At 43.8% G+C, this 26077-nt stretch overlaps 1 protein-coding gene across 1 annotated transcript in view; it reads right to left on the reverse strand.

The window, feature by feature from the left end:
• PARP4 (poly(ADP-ribose) polymerase family member 4) overlaps positions 1 to 26077 on the reverse strand; it is a 336611-nt gene that overhangs the window by 158624 nt on the left and 151910 nt on the right. The window contains exons 31-32 of the mRNA XM_040422464.1: positions 20484 to 20528; positions 12594 to 12638 (exon numbers count right to left, since the gene is read on the reverse strand). Of these exons, the coding sequence (XP_040278398.1) occupies positions 12594 to 12638; positions 20484 to 20528 (90 nt within the window). The remainder of the gene's footprint in view (positions 1 to 12593; positions 12639 to 20483; positions 20529 to 26077) is intronic.

Consider the following 26077-nt stretch of genomic DNA (forward strand, 5'->3'; position numbering starts at 1 on the left):
TGGGAATAGAAATGGCGACCATCAGGGATATCCTGCAGGATTCTGAAGGCCAAACTTACATGTTAATATATTGTCATACGGACTTGGGAGACCATGAGATGCCTACCAACATTCATTTATATGGAGCCCCGGATGAAGGATGCTCTTTAGTGTACGCTCTCCTTGATAAGAAAGAAAGGGTCTCGCTGCAACAACCTTTTAAATTAGAACAGAGAGATTATGTCACAGAAAATTATTCTAAGCTCCTGACTCCCATCTCCGGAAAGGCCGGAGCCATTCCTAAACAAGCTGCCCATCCTCCTAGAGAACGGAGGATGATTACTCCTAAAGCAGAATTTCATCCATCTACAGCATTACTGAAACCAGACAACCCTGAAGTCCGCACCCCGCCTACAGGAGGTAGCGATGTATCGGACATACTCCAGAAACTCTCAGAAGCCATAGTGACGGCAAACCACACCCATAGTTACCGCAAACTAAAGGTGTTTTCTGGGAATCAGCCTGTTCCTTCAGGAGAAGAGCCTTTTGAGGTCTGCAAGGATAATGCTATGCAGTTGTTGGAGGAATGGTCTTGTACGGATACCATAAAGAAACAGCGGTTGGTGGAGAGTCTTCGTTTTCCCGCTACAGACATGATAAGACTGTACAAGGGAGTAAATGGGCAAGCTACTGTGCACGACTATCTACAAGTTTTGCAGGATGCCTATGGGAAATCAGAAGATTTGGATGATCTGCTGGTTAAGTTCCTAGCCACTAAGCAGAAGGAGCATGAAAAAGCCACTGACTATATCAACCGGTTACAGCTATCGCTTGGAAAGTTATTCCATAAAGGAGCAGTTCCTGCCTCTGAGTTGGATGCTCGGCTATCTAAGCAAATTCAGAGAGGTGGCTTAATCAATAATCCAATTATGATTCTGCTGAGAGCCAAGTTGGATGATAAAGTCCTGCCTTATTCCACCTTAATAAATACAGCCAGGAGATTGGAAGACCAGATGTGTCCACCCCTACAGAAGGAGAAAGAGGATACAAAACTGTCAGCTCTTAGGAAGAAGGTGGCTGAATTGGAGTTCTTATGCAAGTCACCACCAGAGAGAGCAGATCCTCCCCCTGGAAGTGGGGGGCAACACAGGAAGACTCCGAAAAAACTGTTTTCTGAGGATTCACCCCGCCGAGGGGATTGCTTTAAATGTGGAAAGTCAGGGCATTTTCAGCGGGAGTGCCCTGCGAACTCCATGGAGGTGGATGTGGAGGTGCTGGCAACCGAGCTTGAGGAGACTTAAATGACCAGGTCTTACAAGCGAAGGAAGACCCGGCCCACATATGGGTTATCTGTAGGAGCCAAGATTGGGCCTAAATCTTTGATACACGTGCAAGTAGAAGGAATTCAGGCTTCAGCATTGCTAGATACAGGTTCTCAAGTCACCATTATCTACCGAGACTTCTATGAACATCATTTGAAACACATTCCTATGGAACCTGCAGGAGAGTTTCAGCTATGGGGCGTTGGTTCTCAAGCTCAACCTGTGGAGGGATGCATAAAAGTGACCATAACTATTCCCCAGTTAAACACTGGGATAATATGTCCTATGGAGCTGGAAGCTTTAATATGCCCTGCAGCCAGGAAAGTGTGTGCCCCAATAATATTGGGCACTAATGCAAAGATGGTACAGGATGTATTCAAGGCCTATCTGACAGAAGTGGGAGATGTCTCCTTAGACCGACTGATGGAGGTCAGCCCTGTCCTAGGGAAAGAGTGTAGACGACTAGCCCTTGAAACAAAACCAGGGTCGTGCCACTATTCAGGAACAGAACCTGCATTTGTGAAGCCTGGTGAGACCAAAACCTTACGAGCCATAGCCTCAATGCACCATGAAATGTTGGGGGGAACTGGACAATACCTTATTGAGTCTCTGCCTGAAGAGGATCAGAAGAAAGGGTAGACTCTCATACTTGAGGTAAAAGATTGGCGGAAAAGGTGGTGTCGGAGCTTTCCTGTGATGGTACAGAATTTAACCCCCACGGAAATCCGGATTGATCGTCATCAGAAGATTGGTGTGATACACCTTTTAGATCAAGTTTCGTCCATCATGTCTGTGAGTGCAGAACAGAAGGATCATGTGAAAGCACCTTTAGATTTTGATCTAGAAGATTCTCCTCTACCACAGGAGTGGAAAGACAGCCTTCGTTCAAAACTGGTCACCCGAGAGGGAGTGTTTTCCAGAGCAGAGATGGACGTGCGGTGTTCTAAGAGTGCCACCCATACTATAAGACTTGCTGATTCTACTCCTTTCAGAGAAAGGTCAAGAAGAATACCCCCTCGAGATGTGGAAGATGTCCGGGACATACTCCAGCAGATGGAGGGAGCAGGCATCATCACAGAGTCTCGGAGCCCCTATGCCTCACCTATTGTGGTAGTGAGGAAAAAGAATGGTTCAGTTCGGCTATGTGTGGACTACCGTACTTTGAACAAGAGGACTGTGCCAGATCAGTACACCTTGCCCCGGATAGAGGATCTTCTGAACGCCCTATCTGGCAGCCAGTGGTTCAGTGTGCTTGACTTGAGGTCTGGATATTATCAGGTACCCATGAAGAAGGAGGATCAGGAAAAGACAGCTTTCATCTGCCCTTCGGGGTTTTTCCAGTTTACCAGAATGCCACAGGGAGTCACAGGAGCTCCTGCTACTTTTCAGAGGCTGATGGAGAAAACTGTGGGGGATATGAATCCCAAAGAGTGTCTAGTGTATCTAGATGACCTAATTGTTTTCGGGAAGACACCAGAGGAGCATGAACAAAGATTGCTAAAGGTGTTGGATCGACTTCAAGCTGAAGGCCTGAAGCTATCAGTGGACAAATGCCGATTTGCCCAGAACTCTGTCACTTATGTGGGGCATATAATCTCCGCTGAAGGAGTAGCCACAGATCCTGCTAAAATTGAAGCAGTGTTGAATTGGCCAAGACCAGATAACATCAGTGAGTTGCGGTCCTTTCTCGGATTCTGTGGTTACTACCGAAGGTTTGTGAAAGACTACTCAAAGATTGCTCGAGAGTTACATGACCTACTGAAGATTACCTCTGACGTAACGGGTGCTAAGGCACCATCTCCTAAAGACCCCTTTGGAGAGAAATGGACTTCAGGATGTGAAGATGCCTTTCTGACATTGAAGAAGAGACTTACAGAAGCTCCTGTTTTAGCCTATGCAGACCCTGAGAAACCATATATCCTCCATGTGGATGCCAGTATGGAAGGTCTAGGGGGTGTACTGCACCAAAGTTATCCAGAAGGATTGAGGCCGGTGGCTTACATAAGTAGAAGTCTTACAGGTGCAGAGAAGAACTATCCAGTCCATAAATTGAAATTTCTGGCACTCAAGTGGGCCATCGTGGATAAGCTACATGACTATTTGTATGGAGCAACATTCGAAGTAAGGACTGACAACAATCCACTTACCTACATTCAGACTACAGCTAAGCTGGATGCCACAGGACATAGGTGGTTGGCTGCCTTGTCAAGCTACAGTTTCAGCCTGAAGTACAAGCCTGGGCCCAAGAATGTCAGCGCAGATGCCCTGTCCCGCAGACCTAGACTCCCTCCTCACATTGAAGAAGAGGAGTGGGAAGAGATCCCTGGGCCGGGGGTAGGAGCCTTTTGTCAGATGTATGTGGTGGCCGAGAGACAAGAAGAGTTTGCCGAGCTAAGGGGGATAGACTCCATTAGCCACTCTCCAGAAGCCGTGCCTGACGTGTTCCATGCTCCAGTCATGCTTCAACAGTGGTCCAGTATAACCACAGAAGACAAGAAGAAGGCTCAAGCGCAGGACTGGTATATTGGGATAGTTATCAGAGCAATAAAGACTAAGAATCCTAAATTGCTGACTTCTCTACCTGTGAGTCAAAGAGAATTATACCGGAGAGAATGGAGCAGACTACATCTTGAAAATGGAGTACTCTATAGGGTCGTGAAGTATCATGATCACCCTGACAGAAAACAATTGGTACTACCCCACAGATACCGTGGCATGGTCCTGAGAGCTCTCCACGATCAACATGGGCATCTCGGGGTGGACAAGACCTATGGCCTAGTACAAGATCGGTTCTATTGGCCTCGCATGAGGGAACATGTCGAGCAACATGTAAAGACATGCAGGAGGTGTATCCAGAGGAAGACCCTGCCTGTGAGAGCTGCCCCTATGGGTCATCTGAAAAGTACGGGACCCATGGATCTTGTGTGCATGGACTATCTCGGCATTGAGAGCGATACAGCGGGAATTGGAAATGTGCTGGTGGTAACGGACCATTTCACCAGATATGCTCAAGCCTTCCCCACTAAAGATCAAAAAGCCGTGACTGTAGCCAAAGTCCTTTGGCAGAAGTATTTTATTCACTATGGACTACCCAATCGGATACACTCTGATCAAGGTAGAGACTTTGAGAGTAAGTTGATCAAGGAGCTGTTGGACATGTTGCAGGTGCAGAAGTCCAGAACCACACCTTATCATCCGGAGGGTGATGCACAGCCACAACGGTTCAATAGGACCCTCCTAGATATGCTAGGGACTCTCAAGCAAGTCGAGAAGCGGTCTTGGAGTAAACATGTGGAAGCCATGGTCCACGCATACAACTGTACAAGGCATGAATCTACAGGGTTCTCACCCTATTTCCTAATGTTCGGAAGAGAAGCTCGATTACCGGTAGATGTCCGTTTGGGAGTGTCTCCTGATGGAACAGATTCAACTTCACACTTTCAATATGTGAGGAACCTCAAACAAAACCTTCATCGGGCCTATGAGTTGGCCACCCAAGCTGCAGCAAAAATGGAAGAACGGAACAAAAGAAGGTATGATTCTAAGGTGAGATATCGGGAGATTCAAGCAGGGGATAAAGTTCTTCTCCGGAATCTAGGTGTGCCTGGAAAACACAAACTGGCTGACAGATGGAAAGATACCCTGTTTGAGGTTGTGTCCAAACTGGAAGGACTGCCAGTGTACAACATTAGGGGCCCGGAGGGCCGAATAAAGGCTTGGCATAGAAACCATCTGCTTCCAGTTGTGTATGCTGATGAAGAGGAAGAGAGTAGTGAAGAACTGGAGGAAAACCCAGCAGAGAGTCCTGGAAATGGGGCAGAGGAGACCCCGGGAACTCCCAGTGCAGAGGATCAGTGGTGGTCATCACCCGCAGAAGAAACACAGCAATTGCCTCCTTTAACTCCGGTGGTTCCACAAAGTCCCGGAACCTCTCCTGGGTCACAAAGTTCTCCAAGGTTGAATCCAGAAAGTCCATGTTTTGTGCCTGGAACTCCCCTTAGAGACTCTACTTCGAAGGCAGGAGTCGAAGTCCCACAGTTGATGTCCCAAGATCCTCTCCCACAGCGAGAACTGAGACACAGTACCAGAGTGCGGCAACCCCCTAGGGCCTTAGTTTATGATAATATAGGAGAGCCCAGTTATGCCCCGCTGACACAAGCAGCATCTAAAATGGCCACCTTCCTACATGCACTAGCTGAAGTGGTAAATGTTAGTGACTCTTTACCCTAAATAAATAGCTAGCTAGGATATTACTGTGCCAACTGTACTGTATGTATGCTAAACATTTTTCTGTTGAATTTTTGTTATGCCCCCTGGCTCGGACTTGCCAGTGGAAGGCAAGTATTTTTCAAGGGGGAGCATGTAACCCTGTGAAGTTACACCGGCTGCGTTATCTGAAATGCCCAGTAGATGGACTCAGTATGCTGTTAATAAGACATTGAGCATTGATCACATGACTGGCTGAAATGAGTCACATGGTTAGTGACATCATCGCAGGTCCTAAAACGACGCTGGCTGCACAGCTCTAAAGAGGAAGGTCCTGGAAAAGTTTCTAGAAGCTACGATTTGCTCAGCCAGAGAGAGGACATGGGTCTGGCATTGAGAGACTGCAGCACAGAGATAGAACCTGGCGGAGAGAACTTACTTCACCCAAGATCACACCTGCTGAGAGAGGGACCGCTGGCAAAGACAAGCACTGAGTCCAGACGTCTGGTGAATCCAGTGAAAGGAGATTGCTGCGGACTGGCCTGGTAAATGGTGTTGTGAGGGTAAGTCAAACCTCTCCCTGTATCACCACAGGGCACCTGTCTCCTCACCACAATAAAGACTCTGAGGTCCCGTGCGGACATTACACAGCTCAGGCTGCTTCAGTGACCCTGCGGAGCAAGAGCTTATAAGGGCCCCAACTCTTCTACGTGCACCAACGGCCATTAGGGCGAAGATAGAGGGTGGGACGCAGGTGTGCTAGTGGGTGGGTGAGGAAGAATCCACATTACCATGTTAATTGTGTTACGCTATTGTATTTTCCTATGTATGTTGGTTCATTTTGTTACGCACTATATAAAGTTAATTCCAGTTAGGCTGTGTCAGTCTCATTTGCACCAAGTATGTTCCCAGTGGAGCCTCACATCCCTACCCCGGATGCTCCACTGGGTGGAGGCACTGCCGCAGACATGTACCCCAACTCCCAGATAGCGGAGGCTCAGGATCCGCCTGTCAGGCATAGTGAGTTAACTAGGGTTAGGGACCCCATAGACACTAGGGGGCGCCACCAAAACCCCGTTACATGTGTTTCTCTGGATGGAATATAAAGCACCATTTGGACTTAACCCCTGAAGTTTTATAGCCTGTCATTGCCAACCCCACTGCATGTACATGAACCTGCGACTAATATATACAGTATATATATATATAAAAATGAAAAATTCCACGGCACTTCCAAGAAACAATAGATGTGTTTATTACACCAGGTGCGACGTTTCGGTCCTCTTAATGGAACCTTTTTTCAAGCTAAATTTTGCTCAAAAAATGTTCTACTAAGAGGACAGAAACGTTGCACCTGGTGTAATAAACATATCTATTGTTTCTTGGAAGTGCCGTGGAATTTTTCATTTTTATATTGATCTGGATCGCTGCCGTGGCCGCTGGCATTCCACTTTTTCACTTTGCCTGTAGTGCTGCCCAATATCTTGTTTGCAGTGTATGTATTGTGGCAATGTGAACATTTGAGGTGTTGTTTCCCCAGGTTCCAGTCCGGGACTTAGGGCATGCTCATGTCCAGGGATCCTATTTAATCCTGCTACTGGATCCTGGGTGTGTCTCACTCTGGAGAGTGTGCAGATAGAGGCCTGGTGAGGCTCTGTCAGTATGGTCTCAGCTAGGCAAGGCTGAGGGGCCACGAGGCTATGCAATAGCCTGGACTTTGGGGGACTCAGCGACACCCGGGATCAAGCATTGAAAGGTCAGAGTCAGGAGGACTGCTAGACCACAACCCCCTCCAAAGGTACTGCATTTGTTACAGCCTGAGGGCTGGTGGACTGTATGTCTGGGGTAAGCCGCACCTGGTTCCATGTGGGAACACTATCGTATAGCCGAGTTAGGGATATGATGTTTATTATGTTTAGGTAGAGCCCAGACGGGCAGGCTTTTGTTTTATGCCATGTTGTGTATGAAGAGTGTAAAATAAATTGCACTGTTTGGACCTGAAACCCAGTGGTTATGAAGATCATTGTGAGAATGACCCTCGAATAAGAGGCGATCCCTTACAATTGGTGGAGGATGCGGGCAATAACAGCAGGTTGCTAGGGACAACGACCTGACAGAAAAGAGAAGGTGCTGCTGAATGTTGCCAAGGAATTGCTGTGTTGCTGTGCAGTGATTTAAAGGGCCGGAAGCCTGCTTGATCGCTGGAGCTGGAGCAGGTGCTGCTGGAAAACTGCTGGTTAATCTGGACTTTTTTTTTCTGAGGTGCAAGGTGTGCAGGGATTTAAAGGGCACAGTAAAAGAAACTGACCTGTCAAAATGGATGCCAAATGGTGGAGCACGTGGGAAAAGTCCTGTGAGATGTTGATCAGGGGGATCCCGCTGGGGATTATACTAGACTCCCGCTAACAAGTGTTTTAGGTCCTGCCCGAAATTCTGGACTTTGTGACAAGAGGGCCAGAGACAACAACTAAGGTGTCACTTACCTTTATAACAGACTATGGCCCTGTGCAATGGGAGCTCTTAAAATGTGAGACCCTGGAAGTGGAGTTTGTGCTTGGCAAAGACTTCCCATTATTTTGGCAGCTGTGGAGCGGAGAAAATGCTACAAATTGTGTACCTGGAGAATCCGATGAACAGCAGATATGTGCAGTTGCCAAGGGCAACCTTCGGGAAGACAAAGAGGTGGAGAGTGTTGCGGTTCTCAGGAGTGCATATCTTCCCTGCGACTGTGTCCGGAGTCCTAGAGAGGGAGTGCGGAGGTGCAGTAAAGCTGTTGCTAGGAGCAATCACAACCTTGAGGAGTACGCGGGAGAGAATGTCACTGCTTTACCAGAATGGTTGATTACAAAGGGTAAGACTGTTCCTGTTATTAACTATGTGGCAGACCCAGTGACAGTGAGCCGGCGGCAGGGGATACCTGCTGGGCCGGTAGGTAATAAGTCTGTGTCTGGACAGGCGGATAAGCCTGCTGTGATTGCTCCCTCGCAGAAATCTACAGACAAGAAGGTTTCTGTGTTACCTCAGTTGCTTATGACCAAAGCTAGTTTTGGGATGACAAGGATCCGGGATCCCATGCTAGCCCGGGTAAGAGGTAGCACAATATTGAAACCTGAGACTGGTAAAATAATAAAGGTGCTGGACAGTCGTGCGGATAAGGACTATGAGACTGATGAACTTGATGTTACAGATATGCTTATGCATGAGGGAGTGTTGGGGTGTAATCTTCCCTTATGTTGGGAGTTGTGGAGTAATGGAGACACTTCTGCAGAGAGTGCAAAAACTCCTGCAGAACTTGTACCTGTACCTTTAAGTGAATGGACCATTGAAAACAGTGATGGTACCATGTTTGCCGATATGCATAATGGAAATGTGAAGTTATGTGATAATAATGACATGCCTTTTCCTTTGCAGGCTGTGATTGGGGAAAAAGCTCCCCCTGTTGGTAAACATGTGTCTGATATAAAAGTGTTGATAAATGTTGAAGAAACACCGCTAGGAGACCCCATTGTAGACAATGTGTCTGGGCTAGAGGGTGTACCACACGTACCAGAGGTGGATGTGCAGTCTCCACAGGTTTCTATGATTAATAAAATGTCCCAGGTGGGGATTGACTCAGGGGTGCCCCTAGAGGCCAGGGTTAATAATGACACAAGCAGTATAAGTGGCCTATGTGCCGTGACAGTTAGCAACTCCGAGAGTGAGGCTACCATGTCAAGACCCAGCAAAACTAAAGTGGTTACTAGTAGCGACCAGGTGACAGTTATATCTGACGAAACGAGAGTTCAGTTGGGTGACAGCCTAGTGTCTGAAGCTCATATCCAGACAGTTGTAGATGACCTGACAGGACAGTACAGCTACAAACTTGAAGATGTGTTTGCTCGCTCTGCACAGTCCCTAGATACACTAGAGATGGGGCTAGCGGTTCTCGCAGAGCAAGTGCAGGAATCTCCAGAGGAGTCACAGAAAGAGATGAATGAACTGAAGGAACTAGAGTCCAAGGGCCTCTCCTTGGCTAGAGCCCTTGAAGAAGTGCTTGAGGAGCGAAATGAATTAGAGAGGCTGAACAAGCAACTCAGAGCAGAGATGGAAGCTCTCATGAGCTCAAAAGATGCCATCTATGAGGTGGAGAAGCCTAAGCATGCTGCTGCACAGCAGGTGGAAGAAAATGAGAAACCGGAAGAGGAAGATCCTCTGGAAGGTGCCAAGAAGTCAGAGCCTGGTAAGAGTGGGTCTAGAGATGGTGGTGCCAGGGTGCTGGCCAAGCCAGAGAAGGTGGAAAAGTTATCGGCTGAACCAGTTGATGGGGCTGATGTGGCTGCAGAGGCCAAGAATCTCATGACCGTGTGTAACCAGGACCAGGTCGCAAAAGACGTCCCCTCCGCCTACAAGGCCTTCCAAGTAGCCAGCAGCCTGCTGGGGAAGAAATATGAGGAGATGGATGACCAGTATGCAGATCCGGGCTATTACGATGGGCTGTCTCTCCTGACTCCTCCACAAAAGGAGACCAGTGTCCTGGGTGAGCCTCTGGAGAAAACGCCAGAAGACAAGGAGTATGCTGAAGACCCCAGTGCCTCCAACCTTGATGCGAAAGGGAAGGAGGAATTAAAAAAGCAAGGATATGATGCCATGTCCCTGAATGGTGAGAAGGCTAATAAAGTAAAGGAGGACGCCAAAGAGACAGAGGCCAAGGAAGCTAAGGCCGAGCTCTTGAAGTGGGAGAAATCCTTGGATGTTCCAGAGATCAAGGGTAAAGCCGAAGTTGGGAGAGGCAGTGAAGAGGCAGAAGACCCTGAAACTGAGGCACCATCTGAGGAAATCACTGCTGAAAAAGAAGCGAGCGGGGGCAAGCCAGCTCTGCTGACGGAGCTTCGCAAAGACAAGAAGAAAAGGCCTATACGTCTGCAAGAGCCAGCAAAGTCAAACAGAGTCTGTCGTTTGCATAAAAATATATTCTGAAGGGAGTTCCAGAAGCCGAGATCGAAATTCTAAGAGTAAAGGAAAAAGAAATGTACGATCTGCTGTTAAAATAAAGAGGCGAGTCATAAGAAGCGTGCTCGGCTGAAGCAGCTGTGTAAGTCAAAGAGAGAGAAAGATAAAAAAATAAAAAGAGAGGGTCTGCCTGTCACATGGACATGGGAACATTGTAGACAATGTCTCTTGGGCAAGATGTCAGTGTGGGTAACAAACCAAGCACTGATGGCATGGGTCTGGCAAAATAAAGAAAAGCCTCTGACGCTCACCACATCTTCCAGGGGGAAGGTTGAGCCAGGTGATGGCAAGAAAATGCGGATGCCTTGTCACGAGCATTCAGTTGGTACATGTGTTCACCCCCACAGGTTTGAACAGATGGGGGGATATGTGGCAATGTGAACATTTGAGGTGTTGTTTCCCCAGGTTCCAGTCCGGGACTTAGGGCATGCTCATGTCCAGGGATCCTATTTAATCCTGCTACTGGATCCTGGGTGTGTCTCACTCTGGAGAGTGTGCAGATAGAGGCCTGGTGAGGCTCTGTCAGTATGGTCTCAGCTAGGCAAGGCTGAGGGGCCACGAGGCTATGCAATAGCCTGGACTTTGGGGGACTCAGCAACACCCGGGATCAAGCATTGAAAGGTCAGAGTCAGGAGGACTGCTAGACCACAACCCCCTCCAAAGGTACTGCATTTGTTACAGCCTGAGGGCTGGTGGACTGTATGTCTGGGGTAAGCCGCACCTGGTTCCATGTGGGAACACTATCGTATAGCCGAGTTAGGGATACGATGTTTATTATGTTTAGGTAGAGCCCAGACGGGCAGGCTTTTGTTTTATGCCATGTTGTGTATGAAGAGTGTAAAATAAATTGCACTGTTTGGACCTGAAACCCAGTGGTTATGAAGATCATTTTGAGAATGACCCCCGAATAAGAGGCGGTCCCTTACAGTATATTATATATACACAGTACAGACCAAAAGTTTGGACACACCTTCTCATTCAAAGAGTTTTCTTTATTTTCATGACTATGAAAATTGTAGATTCACACTGAAGGCATCAAAACTATGAATTAACACATGTGGAATTATATACATAACAAACAAGTGTGAAACAACTGAAAATATGTCATATTCTAGGTTCTTACAAGTAGCCACCTTTTGCTTTGATTACTGCTTTGCACACTCTTGGCATTCTCTTGATGAGCTTCAAGAGGTAGTCCACTGAAATGGTTTTCACTTCACAGGTGTGCCCTGTCAGGTTTAATAAGTGGGATTTCTTGCCTTATAAATGGGGTTGGGACCATCAGTTGCGTTGAGGAGAAGTCAGGTAGATACACAGCTGATAGTCCTACTAAATAAACTGTTAGAATTGGTATTATGGCAAGAAAAAAGCAGCTAAGTAAAGAAAAACGAGTGGCCATCATTACTTTAAGAAATGAAGGTCAGTCAGTCAGCCGAAAAATTGGGAAAACTTTGAAAGTAAGGGCTATTTGACCATGAAGGAGAGTGATGGGGTGCTGCGCCAGATGACCTGGCCTCCATAGTGACCGGACCTGAACCCAATCGAGAAGGTTTGGGGTGAGCTGGACCGTAGAGTGAAGGTAAAAGGGCCAACAAGTGCTAAGCATCTCTGGGAACTCCTTCAAGACTGTTGGAAGACCATTTCAGGGGACTACCTCTTGAAGCTCATCAAGAGAATACCAAGAGTGTGCAAAGCAGTAATCAAAGCAAAAGGTGGCTACTTTGAAGAACCTAGAATATGACATATTTCCAGTTGTTTCACACTTGTTTGTTATGTATATAATTCCACATGTGTTAATTCATAGTTTTGATGCCTTCATAGTCATGAAAATAAAGAAAACTCTTTGAATGAGAAGGTGTGTCCAAACTTTTGGTGTGTACTGTATATATATATATATATATATATATATATATATAGCCTTTACTTTTTTTTAAAGTGATCCTGAGTTACAACCTTTATAATATTCCCAAGTGACATTCACAGTTACGCAGTACATAACATTTCTGCAATGTCCTGCACTCAGTTTATGTACCCCTGTGTCTTGAAAACTGCATAAAAAATAAAAATAAAATTAATGTAAGAAAATAACTAACTTACAGAATTGGCAGCTGTCGCATATTCCTGTTCATAACTGGGTGATTCCTGAAAGTAAATTATTGAAGATACACATGATTAAATCAGTCATTTAGGGATAACTTTCAGAAACTAGTTAGAAACAATATATGTGTGTGATCGTTCTGTCACCATTGGTATTTATATTTTAATAGTATATGTTTAGAACTACACGAACCAGAGACCTGTATAAAAGATATTTATAAAGACTAAACCTGTGTAAAAGTACATTAAGAAGAATAAAGGTAGAAACCAGTAGACACACTTGCTATTTCAAATCATTCCAACTTTACGGAATGCAAACACAAATACTATACAACAGGTACTGTAGGCTTACAAATTTGGAACCCATAACACGTTAACGACCCAGGATGAGAATGCTCGTCCTAAATCACCGGCACTTAGCGCTAGAGAATAGGGCTGCACGATATGGGAATTTTGTGCGATTGCGATAACGATATGCGATGCGATATTTTAAGGGAATTGTGCTAGAGGTCTATTTGCTTGGATTTTCCCATATGAGCCGCTGACGCGGCTGGGTATGACATAGTTATAGGGGATCTGCGGATGATGCACTGTTATGGGGGATCTGTGGATGGCACTGTTGTGGGGGATCTGTGGATGGCACTGTTGTGGGGGATCTGTGGATGACGCTGTGCTGTGGGGGTTCTGTGGATGACGCTGTGCTGTGGGGGATCTGTGGAGGACGCTGTGTTGTGGAGGACGCTGTGTTGTGGGGGATCTGTGGAGGACGCTGTGTTGTGGGGGATCTGTGGAGGACGCTGTGTTGTGGGGGATCTGTGGAGGACGCTGTTATGGGGGATTTGTGGAGGACGCTGTTATGGGGGATCTGTGGAGGACGCTGTTATGGGGGATCTGTGGAGGACGCTGTTATGGGGGATCTGTGGAGGACGCTGTTATGGGGGATCTGTGGAGGACGCTGTTATGGGGGATCTGTGGAGGACGCTGTTATGGGGGATCTGTGGAGGACGCTGTTATGGGGGATCTGTGGAGGACGCTGTTATGGGGGATCTGTGGAGGACGCTGTTATGGGGGATCTGTGGAGGACGCTGTTATGGGGGATCTGTGGAGGACGCTGTTATGGGGGATCTGTGGAGGACGCTGTTATGGGGGATCTGTGGAGGACGCTGTTATGTGGGGGATCTGTGGAGGACGCTGTTATGTGGGGGATCTGTGGAGGACGCTGTTATGGGGGATCTGCGGAGGACACTGTTATGTGGGGGACCTGTGGAGGACGCTGTTATGGGGGATCTGTGGAGAACGCTGTTATGGGGGATGTGTGCTATGACACATAGGGCCATGAGGGGGGGCAGCATAAGACATATAGCATCTTATGCTGGTCCCCCTCATGGCCCTATGTGTCCCCTCATGTGTCCTAAACTGCGCACATAACTGGCTTTGTGTGTAAAGTATTTTACTAGTGTGTAAAACAATCTCTCTCCTATTGATAACATGGCCGCCTCTGTACTCACTGTCACTATGAATGCACTACAGCGTTACTAGCAGGAGCGTTACTAAGTAGCGTCAGTCACGCGCCGGCCGGCCCGCTCGTCGCTGCAGTGCATTCATCGTGAAAGTGAGTACAGAGGCTGGACCTGTTATCAATAGGAGAGAGATTGTTTCACACACTAGTAAAATACTTTACACACAAAGCCAGTTATGTGCGCGGGGCCCCTGCATATATAATCGCGGCATTTTTGGGTCGGCCAAATCGCCATATCGCATTTGCCGATTATCGCGATTCGATTATTTTTTCGATTTATCGTGCAGCCCTACTAGAGAACAAGCATTCTCGTCCTGCGGTCCTTCCTCCCCCCGCGTGCGGTGCAGCGATCAGCGGCAGAGCTACTGACAGCCGGATCCGTGCTGGTGATGATGCCGATGTCGGTGGATTAACCCCTCATATGCCGCGGTCAGTGCTGATCGCGGCATATGGGAGGTTTTCCGCTCCCTCACCTCATCCATCGGTCCCCGCGCTGCTGTGGCGGGGACTCGATGGTTGCCATGGCAGCCCCAAGCCATTCCAAGGCTTTGGGCCTGGCATGTACAGAGACTTAAGAGGCCCAGCCCCCAGGCTGGATCTCCTAGGCAACTGTTAGTTCAATACAGCACAATACAAATGTATCATGCTGCATTGAAACAGGGATCAGACCCTGTAATGTTGAAGTCCCAGAGTGAGACAAATAATAAAGTGAAAAAAAAAGTTAATAAAATTAAGGTTTTTGAAAAAAAAAGTTTCAAGTGTAAAAAAAAAAACTTCTTTTTCCAAAAATAAATTTAAATTTATTTTAAAAAATAGGGAAAAGACATATAGACATATTAGGTATCGTCGCGTCCGTATCGACCAGCTCTGTAAACATATCACATGACTTAACCCCTTAAATAAATAAAAAACCGTAAAAGGCGTACACCCACCAAAATAGTACCAATCTAACCGTCACCGCAAAAAATGAGCCCCTACCTGAGACAATCGCCCAAAAAAAAATAAAAAAATATGGCTCAGAATATGGAGACACTAAAACATCATTTATTTTGCTTTAAAAAAGCTGTTATTGTGTAAAACTTACATAAATAAAAAAAAAGTATACATATTAGGTATCGCCGCGTCCGTATCGACTGGCTCTATAAAAATATCACATGACCTAACCCCTTTGGTGAACACCGTACAAAATAAAAAATAAAAACTGTGCTAAATAAACCATTTTTTGTCACCTTACATCACAAAAAGTGTAATAGCAAGCGATCAAAAAGTCATATGCACCCCAAAATAGTGCCAATCAAACCGTCATCTCATCCCGCAAAAATCATACCCTACCCAAGATAATCGCCCAAAAACTGAAAAAAATGGGACATGGTGTCAAAAAAACCAGTCCAGCAAAATCTGCCTTCCAAAAACCGTATGGCATTCCTTTCCTTCTGCGCCCTACCGTGTGCCCGTACAGCAGTTTAAGACAACATATGAGGTATTTCTGTAAACTACAGAATCCGGGCAATAAATATTGAGTTTTGTTTGGCTGTTAACCCTTGCTTTGTTATTGGGAAAAAATGGATTAAAATGAAAAATTTGCCCAAAAATTTAAATTCTGAAATTTCATCTCCATTTGCCAATAACTCTTGTGGAACACCTAAAGGGTTAACAACGTTTGTAAAATCAGTTTTGAATACCTTGAGGGGTGTAGTTTCTTAGATGGGGTCACTTTTATGGAGTTTCTACTCTAGGGGTGCATCAGGGGGGCTTCAAATGGGACATGGTGTAAAAAAAAACAAAAAACAGTCCAGCAAAATCTGCCTTCCAAAAACCGTATGGCATTCCTTTCCTTCTGCGCCCTACCGTGTGCCCGTACAGCAGTTTACGACCACATATGGGATGATTCTGTAAACTACAGAATCAGGGTCATAAATATTGAGTTTTGTTTGGCTGTTAACCCTTGCTTTGTAACTGGAGAAAAAATATTAAAATGGAAAATCTGCTAAAAATGTGAAATTTTTAAATTGTATCTCTATTTTCCATTAATTCTTGTGGAACACCTAAAGGGTTAACGACGTTTGTAAAATCAGTTTTGAATACCTTGAGGGATGTAGTTTCTAGAATGAGGTCATTTTTTGGTGGTTTATATTATGTAAGCTTCACAAAGTGACTTCAGACTTCAGACCTGAACTGGTCCTTAAAAATTTGGAAATTTCAAGATTTACTTCTAAACTTCTAAGCCTTGTAACGTCCCCCAAAAATAAAATGTCATTCCTAAAATGATCCTAACATGAAGTAGACATATGGGAAATGTAAAGTAATAACTATTTTTGTAGGTATTAATATGTATTATAGAAGTAGAGAAATTGAAAATTTGAAATCTGCTAATTTTTCAAAATTTTGGGCAAATTTGGTATTTTTTTTATAAATAAAAATGATATTTTTTTACTCCATTTTACCAGTGTCATGAAGTACAATATGTGACGAAAAAACAATCTCAGAATGGCCTGGAAAGTCAAAGTGTTTTAAAGTTATCACCACATAAAGTGACACTGGTCAGATTTGCAAACAATTGCCTGGTCCTGAAGGTGAAAATGAGCCCGTCCTTAAGGGGTTAAAGGAAATATGTCAATAGGATAATCGCTATTGAAGTAAAGCCATAGCCTAATACTTAGTACCTTATTTCTAGATGTGCCTTTGTTACAGCAATAGATGCAAATGAGACAGTAAGGTGCCCAGAGGGTCGTTACTCTTGCAAGAAGGAGCCCAGGCACGCCTCCTGCTAGTGCCCAAGCCCACCCTCATGCTGAGAGCAGGAAAAAGGGGGCAGAGTTACGGCTTAAATGTGATGAAGGAGGGGGTGTCACGGCGGACAGGATCTCAGATACACAGACAACCAAATACACAAGTGTCTAGGCTAGATGCTGGGGACAGGTCACCTCCTAGCACATCCCTGACTTCTCTCCCTATGCTGCTAAGCCCACATTCAGACCTTGATGGTAGGTATGAAGTGACCTCGTGCCTGGACTGCAAACACCCTAGAATCCCTGAGATGGTGAAAGGGGAGAAGGGGCAGAAGACACACAAATAGCCTAGACCGCAAACGACACAAACAGAAATCAAACTTATCTGAGCTGGATTAGACAATCCTTCCTTCCTTGAATCCAAGGCCAGACAGAAATCTATAACCCGCACTGCCCTCTGGGATTGAAGGCAATTTAAGCCAATGACCCCACCCAGAGCACCTGAAGGAAGGCGGATCCAGCATGATTCCAAAACAAACAAAAGGTTAGACACGTGCTGCCAATCTGACAGACCTCCGCACACCGTCCGAGCAGGGCATGACAGGGGGGTGGACACAAGGTGGCAGAAGGCGTGCCTGGGCTCCTTCCTGCAAGAGTGACGCCCCTCTGGGCACCTTACTGGCTCATTTGCATCCCAAATAAACTGGATTTTCAGAAGATAGAAAACATCTATTGCTGGAACAAAGGCACATCTAGAAATAAGGTACTAAGTGCTATTAGGCTATGGCTTTACTTCAAAAGTGATTATCCTGGTGAAAGATTTCCTTTAATTACACAGCATATACCTTTAGTCATTGCTAAACTATATGGCAAAAAATCGTAGACCCCATCCTAATTATTGGGTCCTGATGTTACAGCGACACCTCCTATACAAGTGCATTAAATTCAAGCTTACAGCCACGCGATCTCCACAACTCAGCCATGAGGCAGTACAAACTTTTGGCCTGCATGGCACATAACACCTTCAATTTTCTGTAACATCCCACATTACAAAGCTCGAAACTGCTCCAGAAGTGACATCCGCACCAGAACTTTGCACCAGGAGCTTCATGAAATGTTTTTCCATGGTCAAGCAGCTGCATGCAAGTCTAAAATCCCCATGTGGAATTCCAAGCATCGAGGGGAATTGTTGTAAAGCACCAGTGGACTTACAGTCTAAAGCATGATTCAGAGGATTCCCCTTTTCTCCAGTAAAGGGTAATGCTACAGCATAAATCATGTTTTAGACAATTCTAGATGACAACTTTGTGTCAAGAGTTTGGGGAAACAACATCCATAAAAGACATGGTTAGGTGGAGGAACTCAAGTTATCCACATTGAGCCCTGACCTGAACCCCACTGATCACCTTTGGGATGGATTTGAAAGATAACTACAGGTCAGACCCTCTAATCAAACTTCAGTGCCCGACCTCACTATTGTATTTTTGGCTCAATAACCACAAATTCCCAGAGATACACTCAATATCGTGGAATGCCTTCACAAAAATGAAGGCCCACCCATGATTTAACACCCATAGTTTTGAAACAAGCTCCAACAAGGTTATGTAAGCATGCACAGGCAAATTAAGAACTCAAAGTGGTCCAATGTTGTAGGCTGACCCAAACTGGTAGAAGGCACGACCAAGCCAAGTGGGAGGGCTCAGAACACAGCTAAGCATAGTCACAATGATTCTTTTTACTATGTAGGTATAATGTACAAGAAAGCAAGGCATTGCACTGGTAGGCAGGGACAAAGAAGTAGAAATGTAGGCAATACAAAATATGCAGTAGGCCAGCGCACTACTTTGAAGTATATATATTTGATTAAACTTTATTAAGTCTTACAGCAATACCACCACTGAGTTTTCATGTTGTAAATTTTACAACTTTCAATTATGATTATAGGCTCAGTGATAACAAATATATACCTTTTTTTTTTTAACAAAACTTTTTTTATTTGACTTCGACACTTTGATGTCTCATTTAGTACATGTTGACATTTAGACATACATACATGTATTGCAGAATAAAGCAAATACTGTTCATAAAATAAAGTAAATACCTAAAACATCCCCCCTGTCCCTGTCGCCAGTCCCCTTCTCTCACAACACCTTGATTGTTTTCCTTCATAGTAAAGGTCCCCTAATATGTCTTGCTGTTTGTCATCCCATTGTCAGGATCTAATCTCCCAATGTAGCCTTCATCTGTTCCTTCATAAACCATGTTGTTGATCGGTACGGACCCAGTATCGTTTTTCTTTTTTGTCAAGTTCCGCAATTATAAATCCCCTCCATTTTCTCATAAGCCTTTTTACCATAGATTCTTTTGCATGTTCCGCAGCCAAGAATTCCATTCTCATGCACCATTTGATTTGTTGAAGGATGTCTAATAGAGAAGGTGTAGATGGTTTCAACCAGTGTTGTAATAAACATCTTTTAGCTGCTAATATGCTCACGTGTATTATTTGTGAAATTGGTGTATTTTCTGGGTGGTGATGAAAGAGGATAATGTCGGATGATAGTGGAATGTTCACCTTCATCACATCTCTGGCCCATGTTATAAACAAGGTCCAGTAAGCAACAGATTGCGGGCAGGTCCAGAGACCATGATACAGGTTCGTGTTGTGCATTTTACATTTTGGGCTATAAGTTATTCTGTCAGGGTGCACTGTTTTGTGTGTTTCATGAAAACCGTATATTGCCTTGTGTATAATTCTAAACTGGGTCTCATGCCGGATCTCATTTGGGGCCGATTTCCTGATTGCTAACCACCCCTGAAGGATTTTATCTTGCAGATTTAGGGCTTCTAATTCCTTTTCCCAGGATTTAAAGCGTCTATCAGGGGACTTTTCTGAGTGGGCCTTTTGTAGTTTATACAAAACATCTGATAAGGATAGAGAGGTATTGTTTGTCTGTTTCAGAAGATCAAACTGGTTCGAAGGGAATTCTCTCGATAGATCTCTCAGTTGCGGTCTCAGAAAACCCTTTGGACTTTTAATCCCTGAAGTTTGATAGCCTGTCATTGCCAACCCCACTGCATGTACATGAACCTGCGACTAATATATACAGTATATATATAAAAATGAAAAATTCCACGGCACTTCCAAGAAACAATAGTGTTTATTACACCAGGTGCGACGTTTCGGTCCTCTCAATGGAACCTTTTTTCAAGCTAAATTTTACTCGAAAAAGGTTCTATTGAGAGGACAGAAACGTTGCACCTGGTGTAATAAACACATCTATTGTTTCTTGGAAGTGCCGTGGAATTTTTCATTTTTATATCGATCTGGATGCTGGATCGCGGCCGCTGGCATTCCACTTTTTCACTTTGCCTGCAGTGCTGCCCAATATCTTGTTTGCAGTATGTGTATATATATATATATATTTATATATATATATATATATATATATATATATAATATATATAGCCTTTACTTTTTTTAGAGTGATCCTGAGTTACAACCTTTATAATATTCCCAAGTGACATTCACAGTTCCGCAGTACATAAAATGTCTGCAATGTCCTGCACTCAGTTTATGTACCCCTGTGTCTTGAAAATTGCATTAAAAAATAAAAACTTAATGTAAGAAAATAACTAACTTACATAAATGTCAGCTGCCTCATAATCCTCTTCAGAACTGGATGATTCCTGAAAGTAAAATATTGAAGATACACATGATTAAATCAGTCATTTAGGGATAACTTTCAGAAACTAGTTAGAAACAATATATGTGTGTGATCGTTCTGTCACCATTGGTATTTATATTTTAATAGTATATGTTTAGAACTACACGAACCAGAGACCTGTATAAAAGATATTTATAAAGACTAAACGTGTGTAAAAGTACAATAAGAAGAATAAAGCTAGAAACCAGTAGACACACTTGCTATTTAAAATCATTCCAACTTTACGGAATGCAAACACTAATACTATACAACAGGTACTGTAGGCTTACAAATTTGGAACCCATATCTCCTTAACACGTTAACGACCCAGGGTGAGAATGCTCGTCCTAAATCACCGGGACTTAGCGCTAGAGGACGAGCATTCTCGTCCTGCGGTCCTTCCTCCCCCCGCGTGCGGTGCAGCGATAAGCGGCAGAGATCCAGCTGTTACTGACAGCTGGATCCCTGCTGCATCCACCAGCATCAGTGATGATGCCGATGTCGGTGGATTAACCTCTCATATGCCGCGGTCAGTGCTGATCGCGGCATATGGGAGGTTTGCGCTCCCTCACCTCATCCATCGGTCCCCGCGCTGCTGTGGCGGGGACTCGATGGTTGCCATGGCAGCTCAAAGCCATTCCAAGGCTTGAGGCCTGTCATGTACGGAGGCTTAAGAGGCCCAGCCCCCAGGCTGGGTCTCCTAGGCAACTGTTAGCGTCTTACAGTGTAAGACACTAACAGTTCAATACAGCACAATACAAATGTATCATTCTGCATTGAAACAGGGATCAGACCCTGTAATGTTGAAGTCCCAGAGTGGGACAAATAATAAAGTGGAAAAAAAAAAGTTAATAAAATTAAGGTTTTACAAAAAAAAAAAAAAAAAGCGTCCTTTTTCCAAAAAAAAGTAAAAAAAATTGTAAAAAATAGAGAAAAGACATATAGACATATTAGGTATCGTCGCGTCCGTATCGACCAGCTCTGTAAACATATCACATGACCTAACCCCTCAGATGAACACCGTAAAAAATACAAAATAAAAACTGTGCTAAATAAACAATTTTTTTGTCACTTTACATCACAAAAAGTACAACAGCAATCAATCAATCAAAAAGGCGTATGCCCACCAAAATAGTACCAATCTGTCACCTCATCCCGCAAAAAAATAGCCCCTACCTGAGACAATCGCCAAAAAATAAATAAAAAATATGGCTCAGAATATGGAGACACTAAAACATCATTTATTTTGTTTTAAAAAAGCTGTTATTGTGTAAAACTTACATAAATAAAAAAAAGTATACATATTAGGTATCACCGCGTCCGAATCGACCGGCTCTATAAAAATATCACATGACCTAACCCCTTAGGTGAACACCGTAAAAAATAAAAAATAAAAACTGTGCTAAATAAACAATTTTTTGTCACCTTACATCACAAAAAGTGTAATAGCAAGCGATCAAAAAGTCATATGCACCCCAAAATAGTGCCAATCAGACCGTCATCTCATCCCGCAAAAAATCATACCCTACCCAAGATAATCGCCCAAAAACTGAAAAAACTATGGCTCTTAGACTATGGAACACTAAAACACGATTTTTTTTGTTTCAAAAATGAAATCATTGTGTAAAACTTACATAAATAAAAAAAGTATACATATTAGGTATTGCCGCGTCTGTATCGACCGGCTCTATAAAAATATCACATGACCTAACCCCTCAGGTGAACACCGTAAAAAAATAAAAATAAAAACTGTGTAAAAAAAGCCATTTTTTGTCATCTTACATCACAAAAAGTGTAATAGCAAGCGATCAAAAAGTCATATGCACCCCAAAATAGTGCCAATCAAACCGCCATCTCTTCCCGCAAAAATGAGACCCTACCTAAGATAATCGCCCCAAAAACTGAAAAAACTATGGATCTCAGACTATGGAGACACTAAAACATGATTTTTTTTGTTTCAAAAATTAAATCATTGTGTAAAATTTAGATAAATAAAAAAATTCTATACATATTAGGTATCGCCGCGTCCGTGACAACCTGCTCTATGAAAATACCACATGATCTAACCTGTCAGATGAATGTTGTAAAAAAACAAATAAAAAAACTGTGCCAAAATTTCTTTTTACCTTGCCTCACAAAAAGTGTAATATAGAGCAACCAAAAATCATATGTACCCTAAACTAGTACCAATAAAACTTCCACCCTATCCGATAGTTTCTAAAATGGGGTCACTTTTTTGGAATTTCTACTCTAGGGGTGCATCAGGGGGGCTTCAAATGGGACATGGTGTCAAAAAAACAGGTCCAGCAAAATCTACCTTCCAAAAACCGTATGGCATTCCTTTCCTTCTGCGCCCTACCGTGTGCCCGTACAGCAGTTTACGACCACATATGGGGTGTTTCTGTAAACTACAGAATCCGGGCAATAAATATTGAGTTTTGTTTGGCTGTTAACCCTTGCTTTGTTACTGGAAAAAATGGATTAAAATGAAAAATTTGCCAAAAAATTTAAATTCTGAAATCTCATCTCCATTTGCCAATAACTCTTGTGGAACACCTAAAGGGTTAACGACGTTTGTAAAATCAGTTTTGAATACCTTGAGGGGTGTAGTTTCTTAGATGGGGTCACTTTTATGGAGTTTCTACTCTAGGGGTGCATCAGGGGGGCTTCAAATGGGACATGGTGTAAAAAAAAAATACAGTCCAGCAAAATCTGCCTTCCAAAAAACGTATGGCATTCCTTTCCTTCTGCGCCCTGCTGTGTGCCCGTACAGCAGTTTACGACCACATATGGGATGATTCTGTAAACTACAGAATCAGGGTCATAAATATTGAGTTTTGTTTGGCTGTTAACCCTTGGTTTGTAACTGGAAAAAAAATATTAAAATGGAAAATCTGCCAAAAAAGTGAAATTTTGAAATTGTCTCTCTATTTTCCATTAATTCTTGTGGAACATCTAAAGGGTTAACGACGTTTGTAAAATCAGTTTTGAATACCTTGAGGGATGTAGTTTCTAGAATGGGGTCATTTTTGGGTGGTTTCTATTATGTAAGCTTCACAAAGTGACTTCAGATTTACTTCTAAACTTCTAAGCCTTGTAACGTCCCCCAAAAATAAAATGTCATTCCCAAAATGATCCTAACATGAAGTAGACATATGGGAAATGTAAAGTAATAACTATTTTTGTAGGTATTAATATGTATTATAGAAGTAGAGAAATTGAAACTTGGAAATTTGCAAATTTTTCAAAATTTTGGGCAAATTTGGTATTTTTTTATAAATAAAAAAGATTTTTTTTTTACTCCATTTTACCAGTGTCATGAAGTACAATATGTGACGAAAAAACAATCTCAGAATGGCCTGGATAAGTCAAAGCGTTTTAAAGTTATCACCTTAAGGGGTTAAAGGAAATATGTCAATAGGATAATCGCTATTGAAGTAAAGCCATAGCCTAATACTTAGTACCTTATTTCTAGATGTGCCTTTGTTACTGCAATAGATGCAAATGAGACAGTAGGGTGCCCAGAGGGTCGTTACTTTTGCAAGAAGGAGCCCAGGCACGCCTCCTGCTAGTGCCCCAGCCTGCCCTCATGCTGGGTGCAAGAAAAAGGGGGCAGAGTTACGGCTTGAATGTGATGGAGGGGGGTGGACACATTGTGGCAGGAGGCGTGCCTGGGCTCCTTCCTGCAAGAGTGACGCCCCTCTGGGCACCTTACTGGCTCATTTCCATACCAAATAAACTGGATTTTCAGAAGATAGAAAACATCTATTGCTGGAACAAAGGCACATCTAGAAATAAGGTACTAAGTGCTATTAGGCTATGGCTTTACTTCAAAAGTGATTATCCTGGTGAAAGATTTCCTTTAATCACACAGCATATACCTCTAGTCATTGCTAAACTATATGGCAAAAAATCGTAGACCCCATCCTAATTATTGGGTCCCGATGTTACAGCGACACCTCCTATACAAGTGCATTAAATTCAAGCTTACAGACACGCGATCTCCACAACTCAGCCATGAGGCAGTACAAACTTTTGGCCTGCATGGCACATAACACCTTCAATTTTCTGTAACATCCCACATTACAAAGCTCGAAACTGCTCCAGAAGTGACATCCGCACAAGAACTTTGCACCAGGAGCTTTTTCCATGGTTAAGCAGCTGCACGCAAGTCTAAAATCACCATGTGGAATTCCAAGCATCGAGGGGAATTGTTGTAAAGCACCAGTGGACTTACAGTCTAAAGCATGATTCAGAGGATTCCCCTTTTCTCCAGTAAAGGGTAATGCGACAGCATAAATCATGTTTTAGGCAATTCTAGATGACAACTTTGTGTCAAGAGTTTGGGGAAACAACATCCATAAAAGACATGGTTAGGTGGAGGAACTCAAGTTATCTGCATTGAGACCTGACCTGAACCCCACTCATCACCTTTGGGATGGATTTGAAAGATAACTACAGGTCAGACCCTCTAATCCAAATTCAGTGCCTGACCTCACTATTGTATTGTATTTTTGGCTTAATAACCACAAATTCCCAGAGATACACTGAATATTGTGGAATGCCTTCCCAAAAAGTTGGAGGTTATTGTAGTCACAAAAATGGAGGCCACCCATGATTTAACCCATAGTTTTGAAACAAGCTTTTAAGCGCTCCCATAGAAATGAATGGAGGGCGTTCACGCATGTACGGTACGCCCTCCTGGACTCTGCAGGCTCCATTCTAAGTATAGGTGCCCGTCCCAGAGGTTGGACCCGCATCTATCAGACATTGGGGGCATATCCTAACAATACGCCCCCAGTGTCTGAGATGGGAATAACCCTTTAACAGATAAGCCATGTATGGTTTACAGAAGGGCCAAAACAGTAAATGACAGGGATAGTTAAGTCAGGGATAGTTAGAAAAAGAGTGGAAGGAAAGAGGTAAAACGGGTTTCTTCCCACACAAGAAATGCAAAGTGTGCACAACCACTAGGCCTGAAGACATTACTAAGTTTTCAATTAAAAACACTTATTAGTAAAAAGCTTAAACAAGTCTCATCTGGACATTTATGGCACATCGATCGTATAAGCCATGAATGTCCAATAGGTGCAAGTCTCAACTCTGAAACCCATTATCTCAAGAATGGGAATGCTGCGCACATGTGGGGTACTCTCCATTCACTGCTATGGGACTTCTGAAAATAGCAAAATAGCAAGTGTATTCATCTATTCTAGGAAGTTCCATAAAAGTGAATGGAGAGGGTTCTATGCATGTGTGGAACTTTCTAAAATAGCCAAGTCAGCATTTAGATATTTTTAGAAGTCCTATCTCAGGGCCCCATTCTTAAAGGGAACCTGTCATCAACTTTATGCTACCCATACTAACGACAGAATAAAGTAGAGACAGGTGAGTTGATTTCAGCGGTCTGTCATTTATATGTAAAAAGTAAGTGGTTGCCAAGAACCAACATCACAATCAATGCAGATTGGGCCTGGAAAAGAGTCACGGCCACCTGAGAAGAGTCCTGGTTATTCATGGATTCCTGCTCTC

Source organism: Bufo bufo, chromosome 3 (assembly GCF_905171765.1).
Source record: "Bufo bufo chromosome 3, aBufBuf1.1, whole genome shotgun sequence".
NCBI lineage: Eukaryota > Metazoa > Chordata > Amphibia > Anura > Bufonidae > Bufo > Bufo bufo.